This window comes from Musca vetustissima, unplaced genomic scaffold (genome assembly GCF_032173495.1).
Source record: "Musca vetustissima isolate MV318-11 ecotype Yass unplaced genomic scaffold, APGP_CSIRO_Mvet_v1 utg11286, whole genome shotgun sequence".
Taxonomy (NCBI): Eukaryota; Metazoa; Arthropoda; class Insecta; order Diptera; family Muscidae; genus Musca; species Musca vetustissima.
The window spans coordinates 45,381-64,574 of NW_026889749.1; the positions used below are offsets into that span (position 1 = coordinate 45,381).

Consider the following 19,194-nt stretch of genomic DNA (forward strand, 5'->3'; position numbering starts at 1 on the left):
CTAATCATTTAGGTCTAGAATGATGTCTGCCAAGTTTCGTGAAAATCGGTCCAGATTTAGATATAGCTCCCATATATAGTTTCGTCCGATTTTATGTAAATGGTGTCCCAAAGTCCCTATATATCTTTTGATTTGCACGTAATTTGGCATAACGTTCTGAATTAAGCCTAGAGTGATGTCTGCCAAGTTTCGAGAAAATCGTTCCAGATTTAGATATAGCTCCAATATATAGTTTCGTCCGAATACATGTAAATGGTGCCACAAAGTCCCTATATATCCTTCGATTTACACGAAATTTGGCGTAACGTACTGAATTGAGCCTAGAGTGATGTCTGCATTGTTTCATGAAAATCGGTCCAGATTTAGATATAGCTCCCTTTTATTATAGATTGATTTTAAGTAATTGACGCACTAAGGAACCAATAGGAACAAAACGTTCTGAAATTAGTATAACCTAACCTGTGACAAGTTTGCTTTAAATCGCTTAATATTTGGGTAGAGCTTCCATATATATTTTCGCCGGATTTCAAGTAAATTGGGCATCAATCTCCTCATGTTAGTCAGATTGACATCAAATTTTGCACAACGTACAAAATGGAGCATAGAATTACGTAGTTGCGTTTTCTAGAAGTACAGACATAGCCAAACGTATGACCTATTTATATTTGTTTGAAGTCGATTTACATACTTTATGGATAAATCTAGGTAGATTCATATTTAGATAAATATCACATATATTATTTCATCCAATTTCATGTTAATAGTCCTGTTTAATATACCCATAGTGGTGAAGGGTATCATATAGTAGGCCCCGCCCGACTTTACTACTTTCCTTACTGGTGTATATTAAAATAGTTATGCAATTTGTTCGCGTTTTGGGTTTGGTTCTAATACTCTGTTGTAATCATATCACCTTCGGAGGATATCGAGATAAAAAACTAGAACGTAAGGTTCGATAATGAACTATATATGAACTATAACCCGTATTTAGACCTAGCCCTGTGTGGGAGGTACCAGAAGGAGTGGACCGATATTCCCCATCTTCGTACTTGAACTAAGTATGGAAGAAATAATAAAATGGCCAAAGTTTAGATGAAATCAAAAAAACATGGGGTCTAGAACCATTTTAACCGTGTCAAAATGTATACACCCTCATTATCCATAAAGCTGAGGGTATAATTGCCCATTAAAAATTTCTGAAATTTGTTTTATAGTTTACATTGTGGTTTACATAACCGGTTTGTGGAAATGTCGATATAGGTCCACTTTTTGGTATTTTCCCTATATGTTCATGTTTTTCACTTGTTTAAATCTCGGGATATAACATAACAATCTTGCATAACAATTCACGCACAGCATCAATGTTCGTATTTGGACAACTTTCGTCTAAGAGCTAGTGCGGGATATGACTGAATTTATTAAACCAGTTTTTCGAAATTCTACGGAATAGTGCTTCATCGGCAAATTTGTGAAAGTGACCGCAAGAGGCCACTGTAAACAACACAGCACATGGTCGTCCATTAAATCGTGTTCGTGCGCCATATTCCACTTCAAAAAGCGGACGCACAAAATGTTCACGAGAGTTATTTCCACTTTTAGTCAAATTGATTTTCAAGTCACTATAAATAACACGTGGTCGTATTAAGGTACAGCCTAATCAGTACGTTTATGCTAAAAAATGTCAAATGTATAACTGTTTTCCCGATTCCACCTTTAAGCTACAGCAACGCCTCGAATTATCGACCCTACCTTCCTTATCAACATTCTCTGTCTGTTATTTGTTCTCCTTTTGGTCATCTATTTAATATGGTTTTTGCGGCCACTTTATAAATGTATATATGTATATAGATGTGTTTGTTTTCCATTTCCCATAGAGATATAATTTCTTTTTAACTTTTCAGTTTTTTACACCAACTTTTTGTTATGAAATGAAATTTCGTTGATATTTTTTTCTGAGTTGCTGTGCCCAGCAGAGTGAGAATGAGACGAAGGCGATGATGACGTTTGCGTTAGCTATATTCTTTTCTTCATTTGCAGAAGTTTTCCTTTTTTTCGTTTAAACAGAGCTATGGAAAAAATGGAACAGATCTAGATTCTCCACGGATTTTATAAAAACAGAAAACGAAAATTCAGTGAATAAAAAATATTCCAATTAAGAACGTAGTTACATTAGTTCATTTGTTGGCTTATTTGCATTTTGTTGCTGGCGTTTTGTTATTTGAATTCTTTTCTTCGTCAGTTTTACAATTCGGAGTTATTTCATTTTTTTACACAAGCTCACATACTCGTACACATGTGTGTGTGCCAGCTGACCCATTTGAGGTTTTCACATTTCGGTTAAATATGTTTTTTGTTCTGGTCTAGTTGACCTGATTGTTGGTCAGGTTTGTCGGTTGTCCGGTCAGTACGGTTGGTTGCTTGGCTGGTCAGCCTCTTAAATAATGTGTGCTTGTTTCAAGGATCATAATTTGTCTGGCCAATGATTGTGTTTTTTAAACACACACACACACACACAATATGACCTTTTGTAATTGTTTACCACTTAAATGTAATTATGAACAGAATTTGAAAACGATTTTGAAGAATTTGAAAACGAAGACAATGGTATTGTAAAGAAAATATGTACTTCAAAAATATATTTAAACGAAACTACTAAAAGCTTATTTGGGTATGAGTTAAGCACTATAGCAAAACGTGTACAAAATAAATACTAAAAACAAAAATTTGAACTTGTGTAAATAGCCTAAGAATTTTACACTAAAGGAATGGCTGTAGCCTTACAGGCATATCTGACATTTAGTTTTACCATACGGTTGTAATTTCAGAAATCAATTTTCCCAAACAATTAAATTAACTTTTCTAAATTTTGAATGTCTTCACCTTATGTAATTGTCTTGGTCATTAATAGCAAATCTTTCTACTAAAAATTATCAATAAAGATCCACTTTTTAAAAAGCCCCCACATAACGGTAACTACCAAATTTCGGTATTTTATGGAGTGATGTATATTCACAATATGACAAATGATCGATATCAGTCCACGTTTTTGTATAGCCCAATTTCAGACAATTTTTGCGCAAATACCGCTACTACCTATTAATATGTTTTGTATTGAAAATTATATAAATCGATCCACATTTTTATACCCTACACAACTATGTTGTCAGGGTATTATAGCTTTGTGCAGCCCCAAAAGTTTTTAACGCCGCGAAATATTGGTCCTAGACCCACCTTTAAGTATACCGATCGTCATATCTCGACTAGCTGAGTCTATCTAGATATGTGTGTCCGTCCGTCCGTCTGTCCATTATAATTTGTAAACACGATACGGGCAACAGTTATGGACCAATATTCACGAACTTTTGCATGTAGGATGGGTTCTGGCCAATGAAGATCCCTATTGTTTTTGATAAAGATCGGTTAATATTTAGGGGATGAAATGGACCAAAAACTTTATTTTTGTCAAATTTCGCGAATTTTCACAGGGAGAAGAGGGTCGGGCCAAAGAATAAGCATGCCTGTTTTTATAAAGATCGGTCAATATTTAGCGGGGTCAAATGGACCCTGACTTTTGTGTGAACAATGACAAAATTTGTATTCTATGGCATATATATTTACTCCTGAAGGACAAAGACCCGAGAAGTTGATAGTACATACAAGAGGAGTGGTTGACCTTTAAATTGATACCAATCATACTGTCGTAGGTACTCGGATGCGGGAGTTACACTTAAATATTTACAGGTGCTTACGTATTCATATATTATTTAATAACTGATCGCTTTGTACTGATTATTAGTAACATTTTCTGACCTCTAGCCAGTCAAATATGTGCAAATATCGAGAAATATTGCCCAATCTCAGAATATAGAACCACAGAAAGTTAGATTTTCATGGAAGTTGTGTAGGGTATCATATGGTCGGCTCGTCCGACTATACTGCTTCTCTCACTGGTTATATATGTAGCTACCATTAGCGACGTAGCCAGAGAGGGGGCCAATAATACCCTTCACATGTATTGTGTATGTATTGATTTATGTTTGTCCATCTTCATGTCAATATTCCTTCAAAAATGCGACATCTGTTAGAATGCATTTGTTGAATATACCCAATGTGGTGAAGGCGTTTATATAGTCCGACTTTACTACTTTCCTTACTGGTTAGACTTGGCGCTCATATAAAGGTTCCGCCCGATTTTCGGTATTTTGAAGTGTTTAGCTGCATTTTCCTTTAAGTTAGTACTCCTGCTTTTTGGAGGCTGTCACGCTATGTAGAAAATGATCCACGTTGGTCTAGGTTCTGATATAGAGTCACACATTCTTATCAAAGGAGCTGTAAAATGGTAATACATATTTTTTTTTTTTTTTTTTTTTGTTGGATAGTAACATTCATGTATGAAGAAGAGGATCGATATGGGATCATATTTTCTGTATTTCGAAGTGTTTATCACAGGGACCGAAAAATAACAGTTATTTTTTAAAATGCGAACACAAAAATCTTCATCTAATGGACAGTAGTTTGTCAAAAAAAATTCTATATAAGTTCAAGCTAAAATATAAAGGTCACCCCCAAATTTCAGTATTTTGTGATTTTTCCCACTGAATTTCCAGGTTCTTGAAGATTGATATATATTTCTGCAAAGATATTCTAATATAGGTTCATGTTTTGACGTAGCCCCCATATACATGGTCCCCCAAATTTGTTGTATATTTAAAGGATACCACAATAAGCCCAAGCTTAATTAGAACATTCAGATTTCCAAGCCTATATTGATATTGATTATTAAATTTGTCTATTGAGGTTGGACTTAATCAATAGGGTTTCAAATCGGTCAGAACTGACAAGCCATAAACGACAATGAGTTTCATAAAACATATTTAAATTAGTGGAATGAATACATTTAGCATTGCGAATTAGTAATTTCACCACAATTTTTTCATCCTTTCCAAAACTATAGTATTATCCTCACCAAAGGAACAATTTCTTAATTTTTCCCATGAAGCAAAGCATTGAGATAACAAACTCCACAAACAATTCATTTAAATTTGTCCACGAATTCTTGATATTTTTTCATCGTCACAAAAAATAGCCAGCCATCCGTTCTAACAAGAGCCATTGCTCTAAACCATATTTATAACTGAATAATTTATAAAATACTACAAAGACAACAACACGTTAACAATATTCCTCTTTTTCTGGTCACACAAATGCGAATGGAAAAATAAACAAAAACACACGCATACACACACACACACACACACACACACACATATACACCAAATGTTCTAAATAGAAAAAATCTTGGTATCATTGCTCGTCAAAGCCAAAAATCCCCAATTTTTTTTCAGAGGAATAGAAAAATAAAAATACGAAAACAACAACAAACCAATATAGATATGAACAAACTAAAACGAAAAAGCGATTGCAATAACAACGTCAAAAACAAGGAGATTTTCAGATATAGATGTGAAATCGCTTGCATGGCTCCAGTACCAAATTTCATTCACCCATCCAACAGATGGGGAGATGTGGGAAAACACATCCTCCCATAAAAAAAAGAAAGATGGATGGTATAGAAGTCATGTTTAATGCAATAGTTGGTGAGATGGAGTATCAACCACAACAGCAATGGTAACAACAACGACAGCAACAACAATGGCAATAAAGTCAGCCAGTAACAACCGGAAAGGCAGCAGTAACAACAACAGAACCAGCACCAACAACAACAACTTGACTCATTCATTTAGTCATTCAAACTTAAACCGTTTTGAGTGCAATGCATCATTTATTCGTTTTAGCCATAACAGTTTGCAAATGTGTTTCCCCTCCATCAACCGCCCCGCCCGCCGCTCCCTTGACCCTATTCCACTTTATATTTCATGTAGAGCAGTAGTGCAGTCTTGTTGCCCAGAATATATATTGCCTTTTAGGTATTGTTGTTGTTGTTATCGTTGCTGCTAACTCTTAAAGTTATCCCCATGCAAAGGCAAAAAAAAACAACCAACCGAGAAATACAATTTGCGACGTGGTTCTGTGGTTTTTTAGCTCACCAAAATAAAATCGCAAGAAAAAATATGGGGGGGGGACATTTTTAAGAGGGTATTAAAAAATAAACCTTTTGTAATTTTTCCAAGGATGTGCAATGCGGATTTTGCAAGGATGTGCAATGCGATAGGCAAGTTTGTCTGTTTATTTTTTGGTGATTTTTTTTTTATTTTTTCTAAACCAAAACCAACCAATCAATTAGAATATATTTCCTTTTGCCGGATATACATTTTCCAATGTAAGGAAATTGGGATTAAGTTATCCTTTTGATATTGGTATACGGATAAAAAAAGTAGACTATTTGGAGTAGTTAGAATTGTATGTAAACATGACAGCGATGAAAAGGACAAGTAAAAAATGTCGAACCGGACCGACAATCTACCTAGAGGAGGAAATTTACAATACCTATATGGGGATTAAGCCATCGTGTATTGCTGCCAGTAGGATTTTTATTCTGAAACGAAATATTCTTTAAGAAGACGAAAAATTCGGTTTGGACCTTTAATAAAACGAAGCTGGACCAGGACCTTTATATGGGGCCTAGGTCAAAACCTTCAACATTCGTTCTTGATGTAGTCATTTCTTGAAGAAGTCACGGGTGCTAAGTCAGGTGTGTAGGCAGAAGCAGATTTGCATTGTGGTTTTATCTTTTCTTTTCGATCTTTTGCCGTCCACCATAGTATGAAGGGCATGTTAATTATACTCTCTGCCTTATGGCTACTGATCGTATATACACTTTTCTACAATGTATCTCATCGAAATATTGGTTTTAGACCCCATGTTTCTTTGGACATAATTCGTTTCAGACAATTTGGAAACGATTTACAAATGTCCGTCTGTCTGGCCGGCTTTTGCGCCCGATACCTCTCGAAGAAAGGAATATATTTCATTCAAACTTTGCACATCGTAATATTTCTCTCAAACTAAGTTCAAGTTTGAAGATGGGGAATATCGGTCCATTCCCTCTGGTACCTCGCCCACAGAATTGTCAAAAATTTGCTGGAAATTAATTTAATAATAACATGCGAACGGACTATCCGATTTGAACCAAACTTTGCTAAACCTATGATCTTCACCAAGTCTAGACCACTCCTTCTGGTACCTCCCCCACAAATGGTCAACATTTTCAATATTTATAGAACTAATATCAGGCGAATGGAACCCAATTTGAACCAAAGTTTACACAACATATTATCTTTACCAAGCCTAGGTCAAGTTTTGAAATCATCATAGAGATCGCAGTATTTTAGATAGAGCTTTGAAATTCACTAGGATTGCAAATGGCGTATATCGGTCACGTTTTGGTATAGCCCCCAAAATAAGGGTACCCCCAAATATTTGTGGGATTTTTTCGACACGTTTTCAACCGAATTTGTTGTAATTTGCTACTTTTGTTTCTCATTGGGTATCAAATCTTCCTACCGAAAATTATTAATATTGGTCCACTTTTATGGTAGCCTCCATATAAAGGTACCCACACATCATTGTTCCGTATTCTGGTGGTTTAGAGACGTTTTGCCGCAGAATCGACTGTAAATTGGTATTTTGTATTTCCTTTGTCTATCAGATCTGCCGACGAAAAATAATAAATATTGGCATATGTTTCTGTGTAGCCCTCCTATAAAGGTACGCCCCAATATTCGGTATTTTGATTGTTAGGGACACATGTTTTTTTTCTAATTGATTGTAATTTGTGATTTTGGGTTGTGGTATGAATGTAATTCTTCTTATTAACTCTCAATATTGATGCACCTTTTAGGGAAGCTTCCAAATTACGCTGAATTTTCAACAAATGTTGTTGTTGATGATGGTAAAAACAAAACTAACCATTGTGTCCAGTTTAATCGAAGAGAGAAAATTCCATATCGTCATCGGACTCATCGGGTACTTCTTCCTTCTTGACTTCGGCAGCAGCTGAGTAGAAAATACACCTACCAAAAATTATCAACATTGACCCATGTTTCCGGGCAACCCCGGGCAATATAGCTCCCATTATTCCGAATTATAGGGATATTGAGCTCCCATATAATGGTACACCCATTATACGGTATTTTGGGTGGTTTGGGAATGATTTTCCATCGAATTCGCTCTAATTTGTTTTATTAAGTTTTAATGGGGTGTCAAATATTCCCATAAAAATTATCAATGACATTTGGCTTAGCTAATATACAAATTTGTGCGATGTATATATAGGTCCAAGTTTTTTATAACCCCACCATAAAGTTCCGCTTCATATGAGTGGTTATATTTGGACATATCGGATTCCTGATGAATAAAAAATAAATGAAATTATATGAATTTTGGGACCAATGTTGCCGAAAGTGGGCACAAAAAATGTAAAATTTAAGACTTGGGCGGATTTTGGGCATTTTTTCCGGAACAAATACATTTTTTTCTACTGTACACAACTATGTTGTGAGAAATATTAGAGTCCCAAGAGTTTGTACAACAAGAAAATGTTGCTTCAAGACCACCGATATATTTCGACTAGCTGATTCGATGTAGACACGTTTCTCCGTCCGTCTGTCCACTAAAATTTTTAGTTTTGGACCAATCGCCCAATCTGATCGCAATTATGACCCGAACAAGACTAAATTTTACACGGGGAAGGGTATCTGCTCAGGAAAAAGCATGAATGTTTTCATGAATATCATTTAATATTTGGCCGGTTGGACATTTGTATGAAAAATGACAAAATGTACTCCAGAAAAGAGCGCGAAAGGTCACAGTTTATCCAAGTGTAGTGATTGATCTTTAAATGTATACAAAGAATATTGATGTATATACTCGAATGTGGGAATTATTGTCCAACTTTTTCCCACTATCAAATATAGCGCCAAACGTTACAAAATATTTTATGTCCCTGCGGAAACCTATAGTTCTCTGTATTAATCATATGTCCAGTCGCATTTTTGTAGGGTATTGTATGATCAGCCCGTCTGAATATTCTGCTCCACTCACTGGTTTTATTTTAGGTCATTCAGTTCGTATTGCCGACATATATATAAACCATCAACCTCGGTTAGCTGTGCTCTATGCAGCAACGTAGCCAGAGGGAGGGCTACCAGAAGGAGTGGTTCGATATTTTCCATCTCCGAACTTACGTTACGATGTACTCAGTTTGAATGAAATCGGCAACTTCTTTCGTAATGTATCGTGCGCACCAGTCAAACAGACGGTCATTTGTAAATTGACTTCAAATTGTCGAATCGGATTTGGTCCCAAGAAACTGCGGCAATGCAATTTACTTAAAATCGGACGAAAATATATATGGAAGCTATACCCAAATATGAAACGATTTAAACGAAACTTGTCACAGGTTAGGTTATAATAATTTCGGTTATACTGTCAGCCATATAATATTCATATATATTATCTAAATCTCAACCGCGAAACTTGGCACATAAAATTCTGCACTAAATTCAATACGTTATGCAACATAAGAACTTTGGCATATTATTTAAATTAAATCGGACAAAAAAATATATATCTAGATCTGAACTGATTTTCATGAAAAACGTATGTCCAATACGTCATGCCAAATTCCGTGCAAATGGGAAGATATATAGGGACGTTGGTGCACCATTTATGTGAAATCGGACGAAGCTATATATGGAAGCTATTTCTAAATCTGGGGCGATTTTCATGAAACTTAGCATAAATCATTCTAGACCTAATTCAGTACGTTATGTCAAATTTCGTACAAATCGAAAGATATATAGGGACTTGGTGCACCATTTACCTTAAATCAGACGAAACTATATATGGGAGCTATATCTAAATCTGAACCGATTTTCTCCAAACTTGGCACACATCATTGTGGACCTAATTCAGTACGCTATACCAAAACTTGTATAAATCGAAAGATTTTTAGGGACTTTGGTGCACCATTTACCAAAAATGGGGCGAAACTATATATGGGAGCTATATCTTAATCTGAACCGATTTTCTCGAAACTTAGCACACATCATTCTAGACATAATTCAGTTTGATATGCCAAAATTCGTGAAAATCGAAAGATTTGCAGGGACTTTGGTGCACCATTTACCAAAAATCGGACGAAAATATATATGGCAGCCTATCACGATTTTTCCCAATTTCAATATTTCGCCAAATAAATGAGCTGAGAAATTTCAGCCAAATCGGAGCGACCTGTACTTTGTTTACAATTTTTAAAAGAAAGGCATTACAAAAAAACTTTTAAAATTAAAAATCAATTTTGTTATTATTTTTCCAACATTTCCAGTGTACAATTTTTAAAACAAAGGGATTACAAAAAAACTTTTAGAAATAAAAATCAATTTTGTTGTTATGTTTCCAACATTTCCATTCTTCAAAACAGTGTACTTTTCTTTATTTGAATTTCTTTAATATTTAACGTCATTTTATACATTTTCAACTCTTGAATTTTTGGGCATAACTTGTTAATTTTGGCCACTTTTTAGGGGAAATTGTTTTTTGGGCGGAAATTGTTTTTTTTTTTAAACGGCAACACTGTTTGGGACATTTTGGGGTTATTGAATGGTACCTAATATATTTGCAGAAGCATTTTAATATAGATCTATGTATTAACATGACCCCATATAAAGGTCCCGCCAATTTTCTGTATTCTCAAGTTTTTAGCCCCATTTTTCAGACAAATTGGCAGCAATTTGCGATACCGGGCTAATAAACGGTTCATCTAAGTCTCAAAATTTCGTTATGGTTCCATTTTTAACAAAGGTCCCATAAATAGGACCATATTTCTCGTAAATTTTAGGAAATAGGAAATAAAGGATCCCATTGTTAGTCGATATAAAATATAAGGCATTAATACTGCTTAAGCTCTCCTATAAGAAAATATTGGATCAAATTCCTCTTTTGTCCACAAACATTAGGCTTAGGTAAGGCTATGTCTATCGGTCGAAATGTATTCGGTTAATATTCGATATAATAATTATGTAGACCCCAGAGGTATTCCACAAACGCAGTGCCTCGAGTTATACTTCACTCCCTATTGCCATATTATTTCAGATATTTTCGAAAATTTCCTCGTCATATAACACAACCGCTAATAATAGAATTTTCCAGCCATTCATCATATACAGCATAAATTTAATAACGATTAAATATTCACGACTTCCTTACTGGAATTTGAATTTTAAATCCAAACTAACAAATGAAAAAAACTGTATTCCAATAACACAACTCCACAACCAACATAATCAAAATAAGAAAACTAAAAAAAAAAACAAAAACCTCATCACCATGACTGACAGCGATAAAGTTTAGCATTTCCAACACTAACGATAAACTTTCGAATACGGTTTTTAGGAAGTACTTTCGCCATTTCACCATATCTCGTACAATTCTATTGTACGAAATGAATGAAGGAAAATTGGGGTAACGTTATTACTTTTCAAAACACACATATACACTCACACATATACAATACAAACAAACATACAAATAGCAAATGCCACATAAAGATTTGCAACGGAGAAAAAAAACACTCTGCGTAGAACTTGAGCATATTGCAGACAGGAATTGTAAAATAAAGAGAAACATTGTGAATGAAATTTACGATAACGTATTGCTGCAATTGTTGGTATTCTTGCTATTGTTTTTGCTGATGTCTCTGCTATCATTACTTACTGTGTTAGCGTTGTTGAAACTGATGCTGCCATGATGTTTTACTGTGTTTTGACTTAATTCGTATGCGTCAAATCGTTTTATTTTCAAAATGTTTGTTTGTAGTAGTTTTTCGCAACTTTCAAAAACAAAACGTTAGCAACCGTTCGTATGAGCTTGAATAAAGGAGTTGCCATATAAAAGCATAAGGATCCCAAAAAATTTAAGGTATTTTCAAGGCCTGGGTCAAATTATGGCAGTTGATATCGAGTCGTTTCGATTGATGTTATTCAATTTGGTATGACCACATTCGACATCGGACACATTTCGTCGAAATGTCCGATAAAAACTAAAAAGAAGGAGTGGAATGGGCGGATAATATAAGACAATAGACCTCTTTGAATATATATATATATTGAATATATATATATATATATATATAACAATTTCAACAGCGTTGCGACGATATTTATTGCTATAAAATGATAAATATAAAATTGTTGAAGAGTTACCAGTTACAAATCACAAATAAATAAATTTTGAATGCCTCCGAGTAAATCTTCCCAATAAAGGAAATTTAAATGATTCTCTATTATTTCTCCGATTTTATCGAAATTTTTGACGACCAGTGCGCCTTTGTCAAAAAAAAACTGTAAAATGTACCTAATTTTCTCTTTGTTCGCTTCCATTTTTAACACCCTGTAACTCACAACTGAATGCACAAAACCCGGTAAGGAAACAAAACCCGGTAAGGAAAGTTCAAAAGTCGGACGGGGCCGACTATATTATACCCTTCACCACTTTGGATACATACAAGAGATGCTAATATATACAATATCCTGTAGATAGAACAAACATTGCATCTATGGAGAACCATTGTATTGGAATCGGGCGAAATTAAATGTGTGATCTACATAGATATTTGAACCAATGAAAAAACTATACACATACCATTCTGATATATTGAAAAATTGCATGCCAAACCTTGGATTTGGTCCACCATACATATACTGACAGGTACTTGAAAAAAATATAGGGATCATACCAAAAAGTGTACCTATACCGACATTTCTACAAACCGATTATGGTTTTAAATATTGGTCCTAGACCCCACACAGGGGCTAGGCCTAAATGCGTGTTACGGTTCATATATATATTAGGTTAATGTTCTAGTTTTTTTCGTATCTTACGCAGATGAAATGATTACAACAGAGCCTTAGAACCAAACCCAAACACGGAACAAATCATATAACTATTTAACTAAAAAAGGGGGTTATATGGGGAGGACCCCAAAAAGGGGGCGAATATTTAAAATTTTTGGTAGAGAGATTTGTTACCATATACGACTTCATAATACCAAATTGCAGCAAATTCGATTGAAAAGCGCACTCAAAACCCCCAAAATACCGAAAATTAGGGGGTACCCTTATATGGGGGCTATCCGAAAAAATGGACGTATATTTATAATTTTTCGTGGAGATATTTGGTTTCTATTAAGAACTCTAAATACTAAATTACAGCCAATTCGGTGGAAAAATACGATCAAAACCCCAAAAATACTGAAAATTAGAAGGTACCGTTATATGGGTGCAACCAGAAAAAGTGGACCTATATTTATAATTTTTTGTGGAGACATTTGGAACCCAATAAGAACTCAATGTACAAAATTTCAGCGTATTCGGTTGAAAAACGTGCTCAGAACCCCAAAAATACCGAATATTGGGGGGTACTGTTATATGGGAGCTATGCCTAAACGTGGACCGATATATCCCATCTTCGAACTTGACCTGCCTGCAGACAAAAAAAACTCTATGGAAAATTTCATCTCCCTATCTCAATTCCTTTAGAAGATATCGTGATTATAACAGACGGACGGACGCATATATGGTGCATATATATGGGAGCTATATCTAAATCTGAACCGATTTTCTTCAATTTCAATTTTACACTGCCAATATTGGCCCGATTTAGACAAAATTTAGCTCAGAGTATTGAATTAGGTCTAGATTGATATGTGTCAAGTTTTGTTGTAATCGGTTCAGATTTAGATATATCTCCCATATATAGTTCCGATTTTTGGTAAATGGTGTACCAAACTGAAAATGTTTGCCCGGTTGGGATCAAATTTTACACAGAGTGCGGAATTTAGTCTAGTTTGACATCTGTGAAGTTTTGTTCAAATCGGTCCAGATTTATATATAGCTCCCATATATAGTTTCGTCCGATTTTATGTAAATGGTGCACCAAACTCCCAATAATGGTCCGATTTAAACAAAATTTTGCACTGAATTCAGTCCAGTTTGGCATCTATGAAGTTTGTCTTGAAATCGGTCTAGATTTAGATAAAGGTCCATATATATTTTCGCCCAATTTGCACCGATGGTGCACCAAACTCCCAATATTTGTCCGATTGAGACAAAATTTTGCGCAGCATACTGAATTAAGTCCAGTTTGATGTGTGTGAAGTTTTTTATACCCTTCACCACACTGTGGTACAGGGTATTATGTCTTTGTGCATATGTTTGTAACAGGCAAAAGGAAACGAGATAGACACATGGTTCCTTTTGAGAATAAGCATAGAATCACTTTCTGAGTCGATTTATGCATGTCTGTCCGTCCGTCCGTCTGTAGATGTTAAATTGTAAACACAGTACAGGTAGCATTTATGATTCGATTTGGATGAAATTTGGCACAAGTCACTTATTTGGCCCAAGGACGAACCATATTGAAATTGGGAAAAATAGATATAGCTCCCATATATATCTTTCGATTTGCACGAAATTTGGCACAGAGTACTGAATTAGGTCCAGAATGATATAGCTCCCATATATATCTTTCGATTTGCACGAAATTTGGCACAGAGTACTGAATTAGGTCCAGAATGATTTGTGTCAAGTTTCGAGAAAATCGGTTCAGATTTAGATATAGCTCCCATATATAGTTTCGTCCGATTTAAGGTAAATGGTGCACCAAAGTCCCTACATATCATTCGATTTGCATGAAAATTGGCACAGAGTATAGAATTAGGTGCAGAATGATGTGTGTCAAGTTTCGAGAAAATCGGTTCAGATTTAGATATAGCTCCCATATATAGTTTCGTCCGATTTAAAGTAAAAGTCCCTATATATCCTTGGATTTGCATATATATTTTCCTCCGATTTAAGGTAAATGGGTCTCCAAAGTCCCTGTATATCTTTGGATTTACAGAAAATTTGGCACAGCGTACTGAAATTTGGCACAGCATACTGAATATAACCTAGCTTGAAGCAACCCTGTATCTGACCAAGTGAAAAATTTAGTATATGTTGCATAATAACATGTTTATGGATCCAATTTCATTTTACAGGTCCTTCAAAAATTCGACGTCTGTTAGGATTCATCTGTTGAATATGCCCACAGTGGTGAAGGATATCATATAGTCGGCCCCGTCCGACTTTACTACTTTCGTTACTGGTTTGAAATTTGTTCAAAGTTACATATATCTCCCATACAAAATTTTGCCGGTCTTCATACAAATGTTACACCAAAATCAAGTCTGCCCAATTGACATGCAATTTTTTAATAGATTTCAGAATGTCATGTGTATGGTTTTTATTGGTTCAAATATCTATGTAGATCACATTTGTTTTTTATCCGAGACCATGTCAATAGTCATCCATCATCCACAGGATGTTGTACACATTATCATTTCTTGTGAAGGGTATCATATAGTCGGCCCCGTCCGACTTTTGAACTTTCCTTACTGGGTTTTTTACTGCGAAATATCAGCCTTCCAACAAGCATAAATCTGAATTTGTTTGATCGATACTTTATGAGAAATCTCTCCGTATAATGGATTTATTTTTCCCCAACCTAATATATTCTTGATCAGCGTAAAACTCCATGGCAATTTAAGCATGTTCGTCTGTCTATTGTAATCACTCTAGCCGAATTGAGATAGATTGTCAAATTTTTGCATAGAGTTGTCTTTTGTCTGCAGGCAGGACATGTTCGAACATGGGTTATATCGGTCCACATTTAGGAACCCCCAATATTCGGTATTTTGTGATTCTTGAGTGTTTTTTCAACCGAATTCGCTGAAATTTGGTACATTGGGTTCTTATTGGGTACCAAAATTTTCCACTAAAAATTATACAAAATTATACGATAGCCCCCCATATAACGGTACCCACTAATTTTAAGTGTTTTGTGGATTTTTGGAGTATTTTTCCAACCGAATTCGCTGTAATTTAGTACTTTGAGCTCTTATTGTGGGTACGTATGTAAGGGTACCCCGCAATTTTCAGTATTTTGGGGGTTTTGATCTTATTGGGTAATAAATCTCCCTACTAAAAATTATAAATATAGGTAATTTTTTCGGGTAGCGCCATATAAAGTATCCCCATCATTTCGGCATTATTTTCGGTATTTGGGCTTATTGAGCGGGGTTTTAACCGAATTCGTATGTGCCGTATGTGGTAACTCTCCCACCCAAAAAATTATTAATATTCGCCCCTTTTAGCAGTAGTCCTCCGTTAGTATCAGACCACGTTTTGACGGGGAAATATCCCCCATAAAAATTTTGTATTTGATGTAAACCATTATACATGTAGAATTATCACTATAGATCCACTTTTTGGTATGTCAGTATACCTATGGTGTAGGGTATGCAAAGTTCGGCCCGGCCGAACTTAACGCTTTTTCCAATTGATTTTTTTTATTTCTTTACTACAGATACCACCATAGTATATGACATTTATTTTTTCATTGAAAAATTCACCTACTAACGTTTTTTATTTCCATATTTCCCCAAAGTTGTTAAAATAAATCCTCATCCTCCGCGACAGATTAATTTTACCACTTGCTGAAGCTATACATAATTTAAATGTCAATTTTACTTTTTCCTGTTACTACAGCGGAAATCTTCTTATTACTCTGCCTTTCAGTAAGAAAAAACAAACAGACCCAAACAACCATGCCTACTCCCACTTTTATATATGAAAGCCTACTACAATAAATATACGTATACGTACGAGGTAACACCACTACACTTCAAATCTAATAACTTGAAAACTGCTTGCTATAATAGGATTTTTGTTGAGCAAGATATATATGAAATTTCGAAAGTAAGGTGGCTTTCCAGATTAATTTTAATTAGTTTGTGCTTTGTGGTGGAAATATATTTCAAACCGACAAAATGGGAAATATTCTCTATGCGATATAAATAAAAGGGAGGAAACGAACGAGTGAGCGAATGAACGAATGGGTGAGAAAAGAAATTAAGAATTGCAAAATATTTCTATTTACATAATCCGATGAATGACAATAATAAAAATTTTCGTCGGCATTGAGAATGAAAATTTTACATTTCGAATTGGCATTGCATTGCCACAACCACAAAAGTAGATTTTAATGAATTGCATTGAGAGGCTGGTTGGTTGGCATTGTAATTGTGCAAATTAATGATGGTGATGGGAGTGTGCGTGTGTGTGTTGAAAACTATGTTGAGATATGAGAAATAATTTTGAGAGCAAAACCCGAGTTGTTCGATTGTTGAATTTTATCTCAGCCTATATAACCAACTAGCATACAATTGTGCTAGAATTCCAAAATAACACATCTTATTGAAAAAATCTGTAATATGGTTAAATTTTTTTCTAATTGCGTTGTTTTCTTCTATTTCCTCTTTCCAGGTCATCACAATTGCCCCTCAGGTTTCGATGAATCCGAAGAGGAATGTGGTACAGCACGAAAACTGCTCGAACTGCCTGGCGGTGTATTTGCAGCGTTGGGCTGTATAGCGGCGGCGATAACCGCCTGCCTGATATTCTGCATATTTGGCTTACTGAGAAAACGTAAGAAAACTGTATTACAAAAATCTATTATTAATGGTGGTACTTTGAAAAAGGATTTCAAAAAAGACTCGCTCTTTATTGATCCGTCTTCCTGACACGGGCTGCAGCCGGTCGAATATATACATGTCGATCGGGAGACCACAGTGTGATGTGATGCCAGCAACGAGGCCAGCATGGAAAGACGAAGAATTGTTTTATTAGTAATTCTAGGTACTACTATATAAAAAAAATTAATTAAAAAGAGAAAAAATGAGAGAGCGAGGACACATGAGCACAGCAAGTGATCTCGGGGAGTTATGTGGAAAATGGAAATAGACAACTCTACTGTATACTAATGAAAACAAAAAAACACACACACAATAGCAATTATTGGTACTACAATAAGAACAAGAAGAAGACCAGCAGGATGAAATTAAGGGGGAAGGGAAATTCTCCCCACAAAACCAAAATTTTTCTAAATGCTTGAAAACCAAACAAACAAAAAACCCCAAAAAACCAACTCTTTATAGCGTAAAATAATTATACTTTAAAACAACAAATCAGTATTAAGGAGCAAAAATACTTTATTATAAAAACCAACAAAAAAAGACGAACACAAAAACAACAACAACCACAAGGAAGACGAGACGAAGTAGAGACAAAGAAAATTACTTTACAACCAAAAAAATAAGTTTTATGAGTTTTTGTGTTTTCTTTTTTAACAACAACAAGAACAACACCATTATCATCAGGACAACTTTGTGCAAAAGGATTTTACTTTTTTTATTAACATCATCAACAACAACAACAACATCAAGAAGCCGTAGCAAAATCAAGAAACTTAGAGAAAGATGGAGACAAAAAATCAATACAATCACTGCCTTACAACAAAAGAAAAAAAATTAAAACAAAAACAAACGATACTATGAAACTATTTAAAATTTATATTGAAAAATTTCTTTAAATTTTTTATTATTATTATTATATATTTATAATAATTTGTATTATAAAAACCAAATAACAAGTAAACAAAAAAATGCATATAGTGGCTGGGAGGTGGAACATCTGATAAATCGATTTTAAATATTAAAGAAAATTTTGAAAATTTTTAGAGTAAAAATTATAAAAACAATTTGAATATAAAGTACGTCATTATTTATTTAAGTCCATTTTAACTGACCTTCTATAGTTTATGTTGAGAGGAGAGTGGTAAATGACAAAACTCAGAATTGATTTAACTAACAATTCATACAATTACAATCAGAATCTAACATAAAAGTTCGATTTAAATATCAGGAACTGAACTGTTTATATTTAAAGACTGAAAAAATGTTATTAATGTGTTGGGCATAATGAGGACTTTTAATGGTGAATATTGGGTATTGAGTAGTATTCGTAGCTATAAGCCTTTCTGAGCAATGAACGAGTGAAAGTGGGAAAGGTCTATGAAATCATAAGAAAATCGATTTTGAGGACACAATTTAAAATCTGAGCGATATTTTTGTAGAATATTTGGAGGCCAAAAATCTCATCTTATTGGTATTTTCTATGGTTCAAAAGGAGGATATGTTTTACAAAAATAATACTCATTTGATTGACTGAAGTCATATAATTTTAAAATTAACCTGCAATGAACGCAAGCAACCATATAACGCATTTTCTTCATGAACCCACAATAATTCAATATCGGAAATTGTACATCAAAGTATGATAATACAGAAAATCGTAT

General features: G+C 34.6%; 1 protein-coding gene across 1 annotated transcript in view; it reads left to right on the forward strand.

Moving 5' to 3' along the window:
* The window catches only part of LOC133337366 (uncharacterized), a gene marked incomplete at its 5' end in the record, with an annotated part of 57,414 nt that extends 39,687 nt beyond the window's left edge, over window positions 1-17,727 (forward strand). Inside the window, one exon of the mRNA XM_061545595.1 lies at window positions 17,325-17,727. Coding sequence (XP_061401579.1) covers window positions 17,325-17,581 — 257 coding nt within the window. The remainder of the gene's footprint in view (window positions 1-17,324) is intronic.
* Between the last annotated feature and the right edge of the window lie 1,467 nt (window positions 17,728-19,194).